The sequence below is a fragment of the Blennius ocellaris genome, assembly GCF_963422515.1.
Source record: "Blennius ocellaris genome assembly, chromosome: 4".
NCBI classification, from domain to species: Eukaryota; Metazoa; Chordata; class Actinopteri; order Blenniiformes; family Blenniidae; genus Blennius; species Blennius ocellaris.
This window is the reverse complement of record NC_137653.1, coordinates 27,147,487-27,166,081: the sequence shown is the minus strand read 5'-3', so window position 1 is coordinate 27,166,081 and position 18,595 is coordinate 27,147,487. Positions and strand designations below refer to the sequence as shown.

General features: G+C 47.5%; 2 protein-coding genes across 2 annotated transcripts; both read right to left on the bottom strand.

The window, feature by feature from the left end:
• Nucleotides 1-3,531: 3,531 nt before the first annotated feature.
• LOC308128772 (CCN family member 5-like) lies at nt 3,532-10,115 on the bottom strand (the record flags this gene model as incomplete). Its single annotated transcript, XM_080494437.1, has 5 exons — nt 10,039-10,115; nt 8,660-8,876; nt 6,978-7,229; nt 5,533-5,750; nt 3,532-3,801 (listed from the first exon to the last, which is right to left on the bottom strand). The coding sequence occupies exons 1-5, from the start codon at nt 10,087-10,089 to the stop codon at nt 3,532-3,534; spliced, it is 1,008 nt and encodes a 335-aa protein (XP_080350563.1). The 5' UTR covers nt 10,090-10,115.
• A 2,903-nt stretch (nt 10,116-13,018) lies between these two features.
• Nucleotides 13,019-17,311, bottom strand: LOC308129046 (serine/threonine-protein kinase 35-like). The gene is made up of 3 exons (XM_080494798.1): nt 16,847-17,311; nt 15,024-15,750; nt 13,019-13,140 (listed from the first exon to the last, which is right to left on the bottom strand). Exons 1-2 carry the CDS (start codon nt 17,292-17,294, stop codon nt 15,035-15,037), a joined length of 1,164 nt encoding a protein of 387 aa, XP_080350924.1. The 5' UTR covers nt 17,295-17,311; the 3' UTR covers nt 13,019-13,140; nt 15,024-15,034.
• Between the last annotated feature and the right edge of the window lie 1,284 nt (nt 17,312-18,595).

Genomic DNA, 18,595 nt, shown 5'->3' with positions numbered 1-18,595 from the left:
GTGTTCTCTCTCTCTCTCTCTCTCTCTCTCTCTCCCTCATATTTTGGGGTATAAAATGAAAAGTGTGTCTGTTTTGATGGAAAAGGTTTGCGGCACTCAGTCAGTGCATCATCTCCTCCGTCTGCAGGGTGACACTTCCAGCTTCCGCCTCTTATCTTGGACTGCAGACAGACGAGAGACGGACGTGACTCACGACATCACGTCCTGGTTTAAACTCACAGGCCGGGAGATCTAACATTAGAAGAATTTTAAAAAAAATTTAAAAATCCATGCAGTAAACGACTGAGAGCTTTATTCAGGTTATTCTTGAACGCTCCAAAACAAACAGTATCCAGTTCTGTGAGGAAAAACACAGTGTAACTTCATTCATCCATTAAAGTTTTCTGTTGAACTCACAGACGTGGAACGAAGCAAACAGTCAAAGAATAGCGGTGCCAATTATTCACAAAAGTTTTATTTTGGTAATATATCTTATAAAAGCAGAAGCTCCTGATGCCAGTTGGTGCAGCTGATTGATGCAGTCCAGTAACTCATGTTCACATTTCATTAGTCAATAATAGAGTGTTATTTATATTTCTTTTAGCGTATTACGGGTATGGATTGTGGTATTTTTAACAGTGTTTCCTCATTATAAAGAGAAGTTCATGTTTCATCAGGGAGCTCTGGCTCCTCAAGAGGATTGTAATATTTTTTTCTTGTATGAAACTTTCTGTGCTATGTTGATCAAATTTTGATTGAAAGTTTCTCCCAAAGAGCAGAGCGCACCACAGTTATTATCGAGTATTAAAATGAGACTGAGGAGCAAAAGTCACATAATGAACGGCAGATAAAACACATCAGGAGACGATGCAGAAGCACACGTTTACACAATAGAGGCTGATGCTGATACACTGGTGCTGGTTGAGGTTGACATAACTCAGAATAGGAGTAAATGTTTTTGTTTTATTGTGGTTTTGAGTTACAGAGGTGGACATTCCACCACTTCCCACAGACTGACTGAACATTCGACATTTCAGCAAGATACTTTTACCCCCCAAGTTAAATTTGAAGTATTTGTTCTAAAGCTGGTTTTACTAAAGACTTGAGTCATGATACAGAAAGAATTACTCCACCAGAACCTTTTACAACCGGAAATATATTTTATTAAGATAGGTAAATGCAAACTGGGGTGGAACGCAAATGGTACGTGGTTTTCTATTTTTTTTTTTATAACAAAGAACAAAACTGAAAAGTGTGGCTTGAAAAAGTCTTCATCTCCCCGAGTCAATACTTCATAGATCCTCCTTCAGTGGCAGTCAGAGCTCCGAGTCCAGACCCAACAGCTTCAGTTCAGTCTGATAGGAAAGAGAGCGTCTCAGGTCCTGCCAGAGATTTTCCAAATGGATCTTGACTTTCACTCGTCCGTTCACAAACATCTTCGATCTGAACCTTTCTATTGTAGCTCTGCTGGATGTTTCAGGTCCTTGTCCTGCTGGAAGGAGAACCTCCACCTCAGGCTCTGAAAGGTTTTCCTCCAAGATCGTCCTGTTTTTATCTCCGTCAACGGTGAGCAGCGTCCCGTCCCTCCTGAAGAAAAGCAGCCCCACAGCATGATGCTGCCTCCACCATGCTTCACAGTGGGGGAGGGGTGGGGTGGGTGGGGGGGTTCAGGGTGATGTTCAGTGTTTAGAATTTAGCCCCAAACCTTTAGATTCCATTGACCAGAGCTTCTTCCTCCATGTTTGCGGAGTTTCCTTGTGACAAACTGAAAACTGGATTTCTTCTGGCTTTGATTCAACAATGACTTTCCTCTTGCTCTTCTATAAAGACTGGATTTGTATAATCCACACTGAGTGTTGTCCTCTGGACACATTGAGGACCTGCAGTCCTCCACACTGAGTGTTGTCCTCTGGACACGTTGAGGACCTGCAGTCCTCCACACTGAGTGTTGTCCTCTGGACACATTGAGGACCTGCAGTCCTCCAGACTGAGTGTTGTCCTCTGGACACATTGAGGACCTGCAGTCCTCCAGACTGAGTGTTGTCCTCTGGACACGTTGAGGACCTGCAGTCCTCCACACTGAGTGTTGTCCTCTGGACACGTTGAGGACCTGCAGTCCTCCAGACTGAGTGTTGTCCTCTGGACACATTGAGGACCTGCAGTCCTCCAGACTGAGTGTTGTCCTCTGGACACATTGAGGACCTGCAGTCCTCCAGACTGAGTGTTGTCCTCTGGACACGTTGAGGACCTGCAGTCCTCCACACTGAGTGTTGTCCTCTGGACACGTTGAGGACCTGCAGTCCTCCACACTGAGTGTTGTCCTCTGGACACGTTGAGGACCTGCAGTCCTCCACACTGAGTGTTGTCCTCTGGACACGTTGAGGACCTGCAGTCCTCCACACTGAGTGTTGTCCTCTGGACACGTTGAGGACCTGCAGTCCTCCAGAGTCCAGGACCTCTGGTCCAGACTCTCTCTGCCGGTCTTCAGTAGGTGGACGTCTCTCTGGTCTTCAGTAGGTGGACGTCTCTCTGGTCTTCAGTAGGTGGACGTCTCTCTGGTCTTCAGTAGGTGGACCTCTCTCTGGTCTTCAGTAGGTGGACGTCTCTCTGGTCTTCAGTAGGTGGACGTCTCTCTGGTCTTCAGTAGGTGGACGTCTCTCTGGGTTGCAGTTGCAGCAAAGTCTCTTCATTTCAGGACGATGGATCACCTGGAGCCCCATCATTTATTTTCTAACTGAACTTTAAACTCCTCCTGTCTGCTGTGGTCTGCAGTCCTCATGGTCCATGTCCTCTGAAGGTCTTCAGTCCTCATGGTCCATGTCCTCTGAAGGTCTTCATGGTCCATGTCCTCTGAAGGTCTTCAGTCCTCATGGTCCATGTCCTCTGAAGGTCTTCATGGTCCATGTCCTCTGAAGGTCTTCGGTCCTCATAGTCCATGTCCTCTGAAGGTCTTCATGGTCCATGTCCTCTGAAGGTCTTCATGGTCCATGTCCTCTGAAGGTCTTCATGGTCCATGTCCTCTAAAGGTCTTCATGGTCCATGTCCTCTGAAGGTCTTCAGTCCTCATGATCCATGTCCTCTGAAGGTCTTCGGTCCTCATGGTCCATGTCCTCTGAAGGTCTTCATGGTCCATTTCCTCTGAAGGTCTTCATGGTCCATTTCCTCTGAAGGTCTTCAGTCTTCACAGAACAGCTGGATTCACACAGACGTTTATTTATTCATGACATTTCTTCTGAACACTTTTGGTTGACCTGGATGTTATTTACTGGATCAGAGAGGAAGACTTGTTGCTCCACAATATTCAGCTTTTTCATTTAAAAACGAAAACGAAAAAACATGTGTCATTTTCTTCAAGCACTACATGATGTTGGTCTCACACTTAAAGTCCAATGAAGTACATTCAACACATTTATATTTTTGCACACATTTATATTTTACCGTACAGATGAATATACTTGAGTCTCTGGTTGATACCTGGAAGGACAGGATGAAACCGCTGTTGTCTCTCAGGCTCTCGACTGTCTGGATGACGGGGCCAGCCCGGCTCGCCCCTCAGAGCCGGGGCAGGGTGTGTGTGGGGGGGCAGGCCGCGGCGCTGCAGGAGCAGGACTGGATCATCATCACCTGCTGCAGGCTGAGGCGGCCCCCCGGGCAGAGGAACAGCACCTCGGCGGTCCGGGTGTGGGCGGGGCTGCAGCAGTGTCCTCCGGGACAGGCCAGGGCACAGAAGCGGGGGCGGTACGTCCTGGAGCTCCAGCAGCCCTGGACCTCCAGGTGGACCGACGCCGGCGGGCTGTAGCTGCTCTCACACACTCCAGCCTCCTGGAACACAACCACAGAAACCAGTGTGTCTCTCATGGCTGAGGTCAGAGGTCACAGCTCGGTGTGGAATAGAGATGTTTCAGTGGTGTAGTGATGAGAGAGAGAGTGAGAGAGAGAGAGAGAGAGAGAGAGAGAGAGAGAGAGAGAGAGAGAGACCTTTAACCAATCCTTCATTGGTTCATGTAGTTATTTATAATAACAACACATTCACATTCAGGCACATGTAAACAGATCAGTGAAGGTGAAATATGAATGTAATGAATGTATCTGTCATGAAAGAGGAGAGAAACTCAGTGAAAGTTAATATAACATACATTAAAAAGCAAAATAAAAAAAAACATGTCTTCTCTTTGCAGAATGCTTCCTGTAGTTTTATAGACCCTCTCCCACAGGGTGGTGTGACGTCCACCCCCCTCCCTCCAGTTACTCCGGGAACTCTGGGTGTCCAACAAGTAATGTCACATGAGTTGATATATTTAAAGAGAAGGTAAAGTTTCACTTCTCTTCCGTGGTCTTAATTTAAACCTGCACGCAAAAAACACAATATGTTCCAAAAAGAAAAAGAAAATTTTTCTCCTTTGGCAAAAATTGAAGCATGAGCATTAGATTTTATCGGACAGGTTATTGCTTTTAAGAAATTCTAATGAGTGACTGTCGGGCCTGATCACCTTGATGTGATCAGGTGTAAACAGTGCAGCAGCGACCAGCAATTAGTGTGAAATGGTTAAAGAGCTGTTAGTCCCTTATTACCCAACCGAGTTCTCAGAGTGCTGCTTACTGGAGGTTCCTAGGTTTTCTAAGAAATAGAATTGGAGGCGGAGTAGGTCCCCCATTTATGCAAAATTCACGGTCTAATGTTTTTTTTTTAAGAATAATACATGTCCCTATAGCCTGAATATAAAGCCCCAGAAGTGAAGAGTCTGTCTTCTGCTTCAATGTTTGCTCATATAGATGAATCAGAGATGCTCCCTTCGTGACATCATACAGGGAAATAACCACTCCCTCTGGTAGGTGCTACTCACTTTGACTTTATGTGAGCTCTGCCCTCTCAGGCCCTGTCCACACGATAATGTAGTTTCATGTAACGACGTCGTTCTTGGCCTGAAAACGCCGCCACGGCTTTGAAAGAGTAAGACGCACCATTGCTAAAAATGAATATGTCCCCGCCCCACCTCTTGTCCTGATGAACCTGCGACCCTCTCTCTCTCAATCCGCGACATCACTGAACACAACACTGGCGGACGACGTGCTCCAGGTCGAGCTGCAGACACTCCTGATGGCGTTTGGTTTAATAAGGTGAGATGTTGGATACCAGAAGACGAGGATTTTTGTGTTCTCTGCGTCTTCTTCTCTTTTGATGTATTTCTGTGGCAGCTACAGGGCCACCTATAGGTTTTGGGTCATTGTCATGGTGCCGTGTGGACGAGAAACTTTTTTAGAACGACGGAATGAAAGAAGCTGATTTTAGCTTGTGTGGACAGAGCCTAAACTTTTTTCCCCCCACAGGAACAGACACAGCGAATTAGCATTTAAAGGTACAGATGCAGAAAAGGCCTGTTCTCAGCTGGACTCACTGGAGGGAGTTTTAGACTGAAATTCAGGACCAAGGCTGAATCTGTGGAAATACATTTTGAATTCAAACTTTTGCTGGACCTCTGACAACGACGTGAAATTGTTCAAAAACTGCATCATATGGCGCCTTTAAAGTCCTCCTCACAGTGTGTTACTGACCGCAGCCTGCTGCACGGCCTGGCACGGCCTGACCTGGCACAGTCTGGTCTCAGTCTGTAGCCGACAGGCCCGGTTCCTGTTTGTGCCGCGGACGGACACACCTGGACCACAGCTGCGGGAGCAGGGCGTCCAGGCCGAGCTCCACTCGAGGCAGTTGGACGTGGGGCCGAACGGGGGGACGGGCAGCCCGCCGCCGTGGTGGTGACGCCGCTGCACAGCTGGACACAAGCAGCAGACAGGAAGGAGTTGGCAGTGTTCTTTCAAAGGGAAGGCGTTTGGCTTCAGGAGTGGACGGGTCAGGAGACGGAGCACATCTGAGGTCTGAAGTGGAAACTGCTTCTCAGCGTCCTCTAAAAATAGTTCTCACACGTGTGCCATCCAGATGTGCCTCGCATCAGCATCACTTCATTTCATCATAATAATAGAAGAGAATAATAGAAGAGGCACACGTTCAGAAGTAACTTCAGCAGATTAGTGCTCCGAAGTATTTCTTCATTCACATCAGACGTCAGAGCGGCTTGTAATTGATTTCACTTTGTTTGATTCACTACATCCTTTCAGCGAGAATAAAAATCAACCAAAGAGATTTAGTCAAAGATTGATTCAAGAAAAAACTCAAAAAAGTCATTTAGAGGATTATATTTGTCCACGATTAAATGCTTTTATTCTGAAAGAGACAGATTCATTGGAGTTATTTGTTTCTTGTTGAATGTGGAAGAGAGATTTTACTATTCATAGTAAATAATATTGAATTACAGATGACACGATCTGTATCTGTGTTGTTGGTGAAAGTGAGATGTTGTTTGGATTTTGTCTGACTGAGTTTTCTCTCCACAGAGTAGATGAACCTTATCATTGATTCAAACCAGTATTGAACCGGCTTGTTTTTCCAGAAACCTGCCAGTGAAAGTGAAGCCCAAACAGCTGTGAAACAGCGAGAAATGTTCCCAATGAAGCAGGACATCTCTCTCTTGAAATGTAACAGGAGGATGTCTGCAATGAATAAAAGAGCTGCTTTCCCACTTTCCACAACACTACATTTGTCTGAAGACACAAAATGTTTTTTTTTAAAAGAGGAAAGCGCAGCTTGTATATTCTTGCTCTATTTTACCAAAACTGTTTCTCATGTTGAAATCTATTGGTCCAGAACTGTAAACTTATACTGTAATGTTAGTGTTTACCTATTTATTTTAACTGTTGTGGTCACGTTGATCCTTCTTGGATGTTTATCAAACACGTTTTACAAGTAAATGAGTGGCTCACAGAAATGTTCTTTTTTATTTCTATGTATTGAAATTGAATTGCCTTTGTGAGCGGCGCTGTTGGAATTAATCAGCTGCAATGAGAAACAAACTTTAGTTGAGATACGATTGAGCATTTTGATTTAATAGTGTAAACTTTGTCATCGCGATGACAACGTTTTTAAAAAAGTGAGAGTGCGTTACCTCCGGCGAGGCTGGAGGAAACGGCGTTGTCCAGGCCTTCACACACCCACTCCCTGCAGCACTGTCCCGGGAGTCGAACCAGCTGAGGGTTGGGGCACTGAGTGTCACTGAACGCCGGCAGGCCGTCGCTGCACAAGGGCACGCAGGTCAGTCCTCCACCCAGGCATCGACACAGCAGGCCACAGGACGGCTGGAATACCTGCCCCTCCTCCAGCGTCCTGCCGGCCAGCTCACAGCCCAGCTCGTTCACACCTGCGGAGGAGGAATGTCGGCTGGAAGCGATCGCTTTGCTGAGCAAGTGACGACTTAGGTCAAACATGTGGAGACAAAAGTAATTACTGAGAAAGCATTAGTGGCAGATTCTAAGGAAGTTGTGTCATTCACCACCAAACATTACTGTAACAACGAAGGAAACCATTGCGTAACAAACTCTTGCCTCACAGCGAGAAGGTTGTGGATTCAGATGCTGACTGGGCCTTTATGAGTGGAGTGTGCACGTTTCCCTGTGTGTGCGTAGCTTTACTCCAGTTTCCTCCCACAGTTCAAAAATGTGACACTCACTGGGGACATTAGATTTCCCGAGGTGTGAATGAGAGAGTGTGGGGTTTTCTGTCCCTGTGCCTTGGTGGACCTGTCCAGGTGGATTTGTCCTCACCTGTCCCATGTACTGTACCTGTCTACACCCACAGTCCACTGGGATTAGCTCCAGCAACCCGCTACCCTGAACAGTATTAAACAGTATAAAAGATATATGGATGGACATCAAACTTCTATTTCTACTTCACTGTCTGGAGATTTTGCTGCTTCCATAAGTGAAAGATGTAATCAGATCAGAGTCAAGACATTTGTTGCGTTTTTAGGTGCAACACAACTGCAATTTTGTATTCGACACCAGGTCATTGCACCAGGTCATTGCACCAGGTCATTGCAAATGTCGTAATATTGAAAATGACACTTACTACAAATTGAACCCTCAGCTAAAAGGAGTTTGACTTCACTGACTTTAAAGAGCTCATATTATACAAAATTAACTTTCCAAAGGTTCTCCAGCAGTACTAATTGTCTCCATACCTGGAACGACGCCCCAGAAGTGAAGAAAGTATCACCTCTCTCTCTCTCCCTGGCTTGTTCCAGGTTTTAAAAAGTGTGTTGCTCCAACCAGCCAATCAGAAATCAAACCCTATATAGTGTCATCAGGGGGTTTAGCCAATCACAATCAAGGTAGGCTCCTCCCCCTTTGACTCCTCCCACAATCAGGCCGCTCTGCTCTGGCACATGGCACCACGAGAGGAAGTACTACCTCCTCTTCCCATAGATGGGCGTGTGTGGGCGGAGCCAGTCCAGCTCACACAGACACAGCAGATTCTGAATGCAGCTCCTAGGATCCAATATTCGAATGGAGGAGAACCAAGGAGAAGCTGGATTTGAGGCACTACACTTTGAAAACAATGTTATTGAATCAACAAGACCATGTGAAAATGTTAAAACGCTGGCTGACGACCCCTTAAATATATTCCTGTTTGATATAAATAATGTCAACACGTCATACAATTTCAAGTTTCTGAGGTACAAAATGTCAAAAACTACATTTCATCTATGCATGTCCCCGCTGAGCGGCCTGATGCAGGTTCCACGCCATCGGGTTGGTGTCAGAGTGGTCAAAGTCAGTTTGATGTTCGCACCAACACACTGTCCCGGCCCGTCGGGGAAGCTGGCGCTGTGGTCACACTGCAGCCCCCGCCGGTGGTCACAGGGCAGCCGCTGGCTGCAGGCCTCGCCCTCCTGCCGGGCGCACACCTGGCAGCAGCCACAGCCGTCTGGGATGAGCGGGACGCCGGCCGGGCAGCCGGGAGGGCTGGGGGGGCAGCGACAGGGACCGCCGCACAGCTGGCAGCACACCTGAGGAGACAGGGGGAAGAGAAACCTGCTGCTCAGACCAGGACGGGAAGGCGGAGAGCTGCAGGGAGGGAGGGAGGGAAAAACCACATCCTCACCGTTTCTACAGGAACTTTCCAAAGAGGGTGGAGAGAAAAGTGAGTCTGCTGCCCGACAGCAAGACGTCCTCACCGAGCGAGAAGCAACACTGAGGGGCTTTGAACCACATCGCACAGACTCAGCCTTCCTCACGTCTAAAGTGAGTGAAGGAGTTCCACAGAGGTCTGCAATAGGAACCGTCATTTCTTGCATTATGTTCCTCTATATAACGACCAGATCAAACCAACCAGTCACACTCCAAACATGTCCTGAAGACCACAAGGCTTAGAGGAGCAGCCATTCTCACTTTCTAAAGCGATTTGAATGAAGCCCAAACACTTTAGAGGTAAACCCTCAGACCACACTGCATGTCCTGTCCTGTCCTGTCCTGTCCTGTCCTGTCCTGTCCTGTCCTGTCCTGTCCTGTCCTGTCCTGTCCTGTCCTGGACCTGTCCTGTCCTGTCCTGTCCTGTCCTGTCCTGTCCTGTCCTGTCCTGTCCTGTCCTGTCCTGTCCTGTCCTGTCCTGTCCCGTCACATTCTGTCTCTCGGTAGCACCAAACATGAGTGATTTCTCCTGGACTGCATCACGGTGAAGTTTTAATAAAAGCGATGAGTCATGGAGACATCTTATTAAGAGTGAGGACAAACTCTCCTACGACAATTAAAAACCAAACCAAATCAGTTTGTTGCATTCTGGGAAACAAGGAAAGGAAAAACTGTGATGCATTTTCCTTGTGAAAAGACTTTCAAACATGTGTTGAGGTTTTGTAGAAATATCGTGAATGTAATGTGAATAGTTAAGGGTCTTTTTCAGTGAAAGTAGGAGAACCATTTGGAGTCGTCATTATTGGGATCAAACTGACCTGAAATCAGTTTGAACAAACATGTCGAAGTCCTGAAAAGCCGTCACAGCGTTGATCCCTTTAAAAGCACAGTGATGAAAGCTGAAACGTCTCTCATCGCCAGCGCGCTCTTCAGACACGAAACGACGACGCTCCTGCTCTGAAGGCCGGCGACGCTGTGGCGGCATCAGAAGTGAGAGAAAGGCCGCCGCCGGCTGCACACGCTGACTTTAAAAGCACTTACCTGAGCGACGGCGCACAGCAGCAGGGAGCAAAGCAGCATCTTCATCTTCATCGCCTCTTTCCTCTCAAACTCTAGCGTTTCCTACGACTCCTCTTCCTCTCCTTCTGTGGAGGAGATGCCCGCCTCCTCTTCATTTATACACAGTGGACTGTGGAGTCACAGGCGGCAGACTGCAGTGTAAATAGTTCTGGAGAAGATGTTTCCACATTCCTGCAGGGAAGCTTTTCCACCCCCCCCCCCTCCTGACAAACACCTACCATCCCGTTCTCAAGTCCGGCTCAGTGGCTGAAGCTCACTCACTTTGATCTGCCAACAGCATGTCCTGCTACACAACCGTGGGTGGTTACCATGGATACCTTTGTTATTACGCTTTGTTCTAAAACAGAGGCTTGACACTGAGGTCAGTGATGATGAGGATGAAGATGCTTGTGAGGATGAAGATGGTGATAAGGGTTATGATGAGGATGACGATCCCGTGAAGAGGATGATGATGACAATGATGATGGTGGTGAAGGTGAAGATTATGTTGATTATGATGATGATGGTGGTCCTGATGGTGATGATGAAGATGGTTCAAATGGTGGTGAGGGTTCTGATGAAGATGCTGGTGATTCTGCTGGTGATGTTGATGGTGGTGAAAACAGTGGTGATGATGAAGATGATGATGTTGTGATGAAGATGATGATGGTTTTGATGAAGATGATGCTTGTGATGATTATGATGGTTATGATGAAGATGGTGATGGTTCTGATGGTGACGATGATAATTCTTATGATGACGGCGATGAAGATGCTTATGATGATGAAGATGATGATGGTTCTGATGGTGACGATGATAATTCTTATGATGATGGCGATGAAGATGCTTATGATGATGAAGATGACGATGGTTCTGATGGTGACGATGATAATAGTTATGATGAAGGTGAATATGATGTGAATGATTATAAGAAAGTCTAAGCAGGAAGTTACATATGATCATGTGCCGCCCCCTGGTGGATGAATTACATAAGACACACTTCTACCGCCACCCTGTGTGCGTGTGTGTGTGCGTGTGCGTGTGTGTGTGTTACAAATGAAACTGGAAGGAACTTGATTTAATCTATAATTATATGCCAAAGCATAATATTGGTTTCAAAAAATAACCTTATTAACCTTGACCCAGCTCTGGGGAAACACTGAAATAATCCTTCAGAAAACTGTAGTACTCAAAACCTCCACGTTTCACAAAGCAACTCAATGTTGCAACATTGAGTTGCTTTGTGAAACGTGGAGGTTTTGCTCCATTACTATTGACACTGATGCCTAAAGGCCCTGTTTACATGACGTTTTCCAGTCTATCCACAAAACCTTCACTTTTGGGGGGGTTCGTTTACACGGCATCCACTGTATCCGTGAAGTTTTTAATCCGGCTCCCAGGGTGGAAAGTTTCTTTCACGGCCGCTCATCCCTCCTGCAGGCTGCTGGAGGCTACTTAGCCGTTACTGTGCATGTGCAACTCTCCCCCTCCCGTCCCCGTCCATCCCTTGTAAACAAACATGGCGGCCCGCAGTGGTTTGACTCGCAGTCAGTATTCTAGTTTTATCCTCCATATCAGTAGTTTAATTATTGAGACTCTCCTCTGATAGCATCTGATGCGTCATCAGTCCACTAGGATATGTATTGGTTTTTGATGTCTCATTTCTGTCAGTATTCCTGCTGTGCTCTGAGGAATTGCACTGAAATTTTATTTTGATGGGGATCTAAATGGCAAATAAAGTGTTAAGTCATCCCAATTCATTTAGAGCAGCTCCAAAAATCAATCTGTATTAATCCTGGGTTTAAGTAAGATAACTGAGCCTTTTAATCAGATAGCAAAAATACAATCTAGTGTTTCTGCACGTAGAAAAGGAATGTGCCAGTGAGCAGATACTCATTTTGAAATGTTCCAGTTAGCGTGTGATGTAATAAGAACCACCGTGAGGGCGGACCCTGTGGAATCCTCCTCGTCTTTTGACCCGTCACATTCCAACTGTTCATCTCTTCACAGACTATTGTTGTGCTGCGACGGCGACTCGGCTCAGCTTGAATCACTGCCAGTCAGTTCATCTGATCTAACTTTCATTATGAACCATCAAAACTGTGCCTGGGCAAAGCTTTGGACTCAAAACATTTATCCCGTAATGTAAACACAATACATAGTTGTACATGAAGAGCTTCTGTTGGAGAAATGCCTGGAAGATCCGTATTCATCATGAGAATGATGTGTCACTCTTGGTGCGTCGATGAAAACACAATCTAACGTATTGGATTGATTCGCAGGGTGAAGTTCTGAACAAACATGGAAACAAAATACAAAGAATAAAAAAGCAGAAGTGTGATTATTACAAACTTTATTAATTGGACTTTGTCAGAAATAAACAGAAATGAGACATTAGTGGAACAAAACGGGTTCTTCGCTCCCAAAGCTTCACGGGGAGTTATTATGGGCTGTTTAGCGCCATAAGACAGGAACAAAGCTGCGTCTCCAAACAGTGAGGACTGTCCTCTTAAACTGGGGGGGGGGGGGGGGGGGGACCCACACAATGGCTCAGTAAGAAACGTCTACACATGAGGTAGTACAAACGAGGGGGAACTCTGGAGTCACTGCAGCCACTTGAGACCCGCTGCACTTCTTCACTTCCTGCTCAGAACCAAGCACAGCTCCAGCATGTGCTGCTGGCTGACTGGCGTGTGATGGGTGAACAGGTTTCCATGGCAACCGAACCAGTCCAGTTTCTCACATTAGCGTCCTACTTTCGGTTCACAAGTCCACAATCATCCAACCTCAGTTTTTTTTCACAAGGTGCGTGTGTGTGTGTGTGTGTGTGTGTGTGTGTGTGTGTGTGTGTGTGTGTGTGTGTGTGTGTGTGTGTGTGTGTGTGTGTGTGTGTGTGTGTGTGTGTGTGTGTGTGTGTGTGTGTGTGTGTGTGTGTGTGTGTGTGTGTGTGTGTGTGTGCTCCTGGTGTGGGACCAAGCCGACACCCCGAGGAGGCTTCATCCGGACCGGCGCTCTCCGTCCTGGTCCAGCACTCGGACCGCGGGACGAGCGGCCGTCTTCAGGTCACACAGGGACGCAGCACGTCTGCACAGAAACACAAACATCCGTCACACAATGCAGCCTCACCGCCGGACGCTTTCAAATTAAAACCCGCTTGTTTCTACTCTCGACATTGTGAACAATCACACGGCCCTCACAGCTGAAAACATCGGATTTTATTCAAGTATGATCCAGTCAAACTACCACGACTGTTAGTGACACATCACACTAAGAGATCATTTAAAAGCTTGTCAACTAATTTAGTCATCAAATAGTTGGTTCATAAAATAGTTTTTGCCTTTTAGTGGCCCGATTTTGTTCAACCAATGTGTTCCAGCAGCTACCACTGTGTGGCAGTAATGAGCCACTGTGTGGCAGTAATGAGCCACTGTGTGGCAGTAATGAGCCACTGTGTGGCAGTAATGAGCCAGCACAGCAGGAGAAGCAGCCGACAGCCAATAGTTGGCCTGGTTAGCGGTCAACGCTTTCAGCAAGATGGCGGCGGTCCGAGAAACACCAGGAGAGAAAACTTCACACTCAACCTAGAAAATGACATGTGTGACCTTCAAACCGCGACAAGGTCGAGACGCCAGTCTACATCCGTCTCCAGTTAGCCCTCATTAAGCAATAACCAAGCTCACCGTGTTCCTTCGAGATACTTTACACACGTTCTTGAAATAAAATACAGAATTCTCTAAACACGTGCTGAAACCAAATTGTTTAAAATCAACAACAAAAAACCCTGATTAATCAAATAATGGCAAAAATAATCTATCGATTAATCAATTAGTTGCAGCCCAAAAATCCTCATATAACTAAAATGAACGGATGGTTTTCACATTTGACGAGGACAAATTCTTCATCATGCTACTGCAGCTACTTCACAAACACTGCGTGAAGCAGTGCAGGTTCAGGTGAAACCCGAGGCGCTCCCTGCACCGGGGTGAACTGGATCATCTCTGCACGGCGGGAACAGTGTCGTCCTGCGTGAGGCTTTCTGACCAGCTGTCTGTCCCACATAGACTCTGTTGCATAACGGCCTCAGAGAGATTTACAGCCTGCGCACTCTTCATCACTGCTGACTCGGCACTAATTCACACCGAGCGCACCATGCGATGTTTGAGAGCGCGCCTTCGTCACTACAAACCTACCGATGCACTTCTACGACACCGACCAGAACCAGGGCTAGAATCCCTCCTCACAATCTGTCACCGGGTTGAGGGACTTTGTCCTCCAGCGTCTCGCCTGCTTGCTTGAATCAGTTGGTTCTTCTCTGTAAAAGTGCTTTGAAATAACTGTCGTATTCTCCATTTAAATGAAATTGATTTAAACAATCTATTGTGTTTTGGCGAATCCCACTTAAACTGTCTATTCAGAAAATATGAATACTGTGTCTTTAATTAATTTCAATGATAAGAGGATTAAAACCCAAACAGAGGCCAGGCCACCGTTCCTTCATTCAATCGCCACGCTGCTCCTTTATGACCCCAAACACTCCCCCTGTACGGTCGGGGTGGTTGGTTGGTTGGAATTTGAACCGTTTTAGTTCACTTCCTTGTATTTCCTACATTTCCTCCCGTCCACTAACCACTTCATCACTCGCACTGATACTTGTTCTGTGTAACACTGCCGGTAAAAACTATTTATTTCATTAAATATGTGGTCTCACTGGGTTTTTTTAAGAACTTTACCACAAAGAGAGACGAACATTCGACAAAGGTTGGAGGGACTCAAATGAAAAACTCCTCAAACTAGTCCACATTTGTATTTGAAGACATTTTTAGTAAATTCACAGAGTTGTCCATTCCTGCTTAGTTTCTATGTGAACTGAAAAGTGCTTTTCTCTTCTTTTTGTTTGAAAGTGTTCAAACTACACCTACAGGAGCAAATTGATGCAATTGATCAGCGGGTGAAGAGTGTGGCAGTACCTGTGTGAGGTTCACGTAGCACACATCTGGTCCATCCTGGCCTGCAGCTGGAAGGCGTCGGGCCGGTCCTGAGGGTTCACCGCCAGCATGTCCTGCAGCAGCTTCCTGACGCCGGCCGACATGCAGGACATGCGCTTCTGGGGGATGTTCAGCACCATCTTGGGGTTCTCCAGCAGCGCCTCGCCCACCGGAACGATGGCCGCCCCCTGCTTCACGTACGAGCCCAGCAGCTCCCGCTTGGACTCGGCGTCCACGAAGGTGATCCTCTCCAGCATGGCCCAGATGATGATGCCCAGGGCGAAGATGTCGGCCTTGGCGGTGTAGTGGCCCTCCCACACCTCCGGAGCCATGTAGAAGTCCGAGCCGCACGCCGACGACAGCCAGAACTTGTTCACGTTGACGTTCTTGTTCTTGTCCTCGCCCACTTTGGGCTCGCCGGCGCGGCCCAGCCCGGCGCAGACCTTGCTGAGGCCGAAGTCGGCCACCTTCAGCACCGGCGAGCCCGACTTCTGAGAGATGAGGATGTTGTCCGGTTTCAGGTCTCGGTGCACGATGTTGTTCTGGTGCAGGAAGGCGATGGCGCTGGTCAGCTGCAGCATGAAGCTGCTGTTGGTCTGCGGGTCGGGCCGCCGCGACAGGATGAAGTGGCTGAGGTCCCCGCTCTCGCAGAACTCCATGACGAACCAGAGGTAGCAGGGCTCCTCCGGGCGGCTCAGCACCCGCTCGCCTGGAACAACAGCACAGCTCAGACCAACGCCTTCAACCGACCCCCGGAGCACCGCCAACAGTGTCGATCACAATACACCTCGACATCATCACACGTCAGTCAATCGGTCATCACACTGCTGCTGAACCTCAACGCAGCAACCCACAGAGTTCACATCACTTCTAAACCGTTTGCGCTACTTCGCATTCCAACGTCTGGATTGGTGACATTTGTAGTCCACGTCATGGACCCCGAGGTTTCCTCAATGAACCACCGACTGTCTGCATGTGGCAAAACTGCAGCTAAACCGACAGCGTCGTGTAAATAAACTTCTTTGAATCTGACTGAAAAACCCCAGGAAGAGAATGTAGGTACTGAATATGACCTTCTCAGGGCCCAAGATACTTGAAACTACTCGACTTCTACTCCACAGATTGTTTTTGGATCCACGGTCACTTTTTCGGTTTAAAAAAGTGACATAACCGTATAACCACCCCCACCCCTAGAGACACCCGGAGCGCTGTTACCGTGTACTTGCACCACTACCTTGGTAAGTAGGTCTTCTGCTCATGCAACAGTAACAAACATGTCTGCCTCCGGAGCCGCACGACTCCTGTGTTCTAGTTTAATAATCCATATCGAGGTTCACCTCCAAACAGCATCCATTTAGTCACGACGCTCTTGATCGTGTCACCGGCCACAGCGGAGTGTCCTCTGGACCAATGTGCTGTTTCATTACAATAAAACGTTGAAACGTTGTCGTATACACGGAGCCTCGGCGCCTCCAAACGCAGATTCTTTACAGAACCTTGTCTTTTTGAACTTTTCTGAAAGGGACGAGGTGATGCTACTTGGAATGTTGGTAAAATGCTGAGTAAAAACCTCTGGAGCTCTACTTTCTGCCTCGAGGGGGCAGAAAGTCAGGACAGGAAATAATAGTCATTACATAACAGTAAAAACAACAACAACACACGCACGTTTTATTCCCTATTTAATATTATACATATAAATAAAGTTCTAAGTTCTACATCTTTGCAATCAGAGTGTCCCCCCTCCTCTGGACTACCCCCCAGGTAGGGACCGTGCGAGGCTCCCCTCCTCCCCGGGCCGGGCTCACCTTTCAGGGAGGTCTCCACCAGGTGCAGGTACTGCCTGGACGTCTTGTTCCCGTGGCTCATCTTCTGCGCCAGGCCGCTCCTCTGCAGGACGCACTCCTCCAGGTGCACCACGTTCTCGTGCCGCTTCTCCAGGCTGGTCAGCGCCCAGAACTCCTGCAGCGCGAGCTCCACTTTCTCCGGCGCGTCGCACCGCATCTTCTTCACGGCCACGCGGGCCCCCGACCTGCGGGCCACGGCTTCGTACACCACGCCGTACGTCCCCCTGCCCACCTCCCGCAGCAGGTTGTAGCGGGGAGCCGTCCTCCGCTGCCTGCAGGGCGGCGTCGCGTCCCGCTCCGTGTTCCCCACGCTGAGGCTCCGCAGCACGCCGCCTCCGGAGCTCCGTGCGCCGCAGGGCCGGGAGCTCCGTCCGCGTCTCCGACAGCGAGTACCGGTGACTCGGTCCATCGTTCCGCGCTTCACATAGCCGCTGGCGCCGCGTGCGTGCCTGGTGAAAGTCCTGGATTTAAACTGAGGAAAGAGGAAGTTACTCAACCGGAGGAGGAGGAGGTGTGGTGAAGCCAGCCGCCATTACCTCGCCGGTAGTCACCGCCCTGCACCTCCACAATAAAACACCCCTTTTGAGAGCACAGGAAACATACGTTTTACCCACAAAGAGTAGAATTAGGAACTCTACTACCATACCTCCCTCACACAGAGTTTATTCATACTTAACACAGTTTGTTAAGGGTTAAAAACTGGAAGTGACTGAGGAAACGATGTATTCACTTCCAATTAGTTAACAACGTAGTGGTGTTAAAATTTAAATTAGTAACAGACATTAAAAATTGCAGTAATTAATCCTTGAAATGACTGAATTTTCACAAAAAACAAAAAAAACAGACAGACAGGCAGGATGACAAAGGGCCCGTCCAGCCATGGCCTTAACATGCGTTTCAGGTGATGTGATGACGTGGCGAGCCCTGAAGACAAATGTGAACAGGCACCAAAGCGCTTTCACTCAAACCATTTCACGAAGTGGTCAGGGCCTGAGGAAGGGGCATTGTCGGGAAACTCATCATACATGAAGATGTAGATGTGATCAGTGGGCGCCGTGTTTTCATTCAAGAGAATGCGCCTGTCTGAGTTATACAGCCTCATAACCTTTCTAAGGTCTGTGCCTGGGGGTCTGCAAAGATACGGTGCCTTATAGCAGCCTGGCCAGAGGATACCGTGTGGGGATGAAAGTGGCGGAGAGGTAAATAATATGATACGGACAAGTGTAAACAGTCAGAAGTGTGATAGGATCACCTCAAACGCTTGATAACGCCACGTGTGAACTGGCCCTCACAGACAGACATTTTCTTCCTTTTGTGTGTTTATTTACTCGTATTTTAGAATCAAAAGTCAAACTTCTGAAACCTGCTTCGTAATGGTTTTAATGTGTGCTTTTATTCTTGGGCCTGGAAACACATCAATACATCCGGTTTGCGTCGCTCTGTCTTCATTAGCTTGACGTCAGCAGTCGTACTGGTTTGACCACGTTCAGCCGTACCATTGTAAAAGAACACGGGGTTCCCAATCAGCTTGTCTTCTGGCGACTGTGTGTTGTAAACAAAATATATTACAGCGGGTAAATATACATTCAGCAATTTAAATGTACACTTTTACAAGTATTATCCTCAGCATATTGTGCTTTTTTGTATAGTTCTGACCGAAGTACAGCAATATTTGTTGCAGGAACTTCAAGATTTAAAAAAAGAAATTTG

Coding starts and splice junctions, on each gene's coding strand:
- LOC308129046 (XM_080494798.1), bottom strand. CDS start 17,294: ATGGACCGAGTCACCGGTACTCGCTGTCGGAGACGCGGACGGAGCTCC. Junction 15,751..16,846: donor GGTGGAGACCTCCCTGAAAG/GTGAGCCCGGCC, acceptor CTGTTGTTCCAG/GCGAGCGGGTGCTGAGCCGC.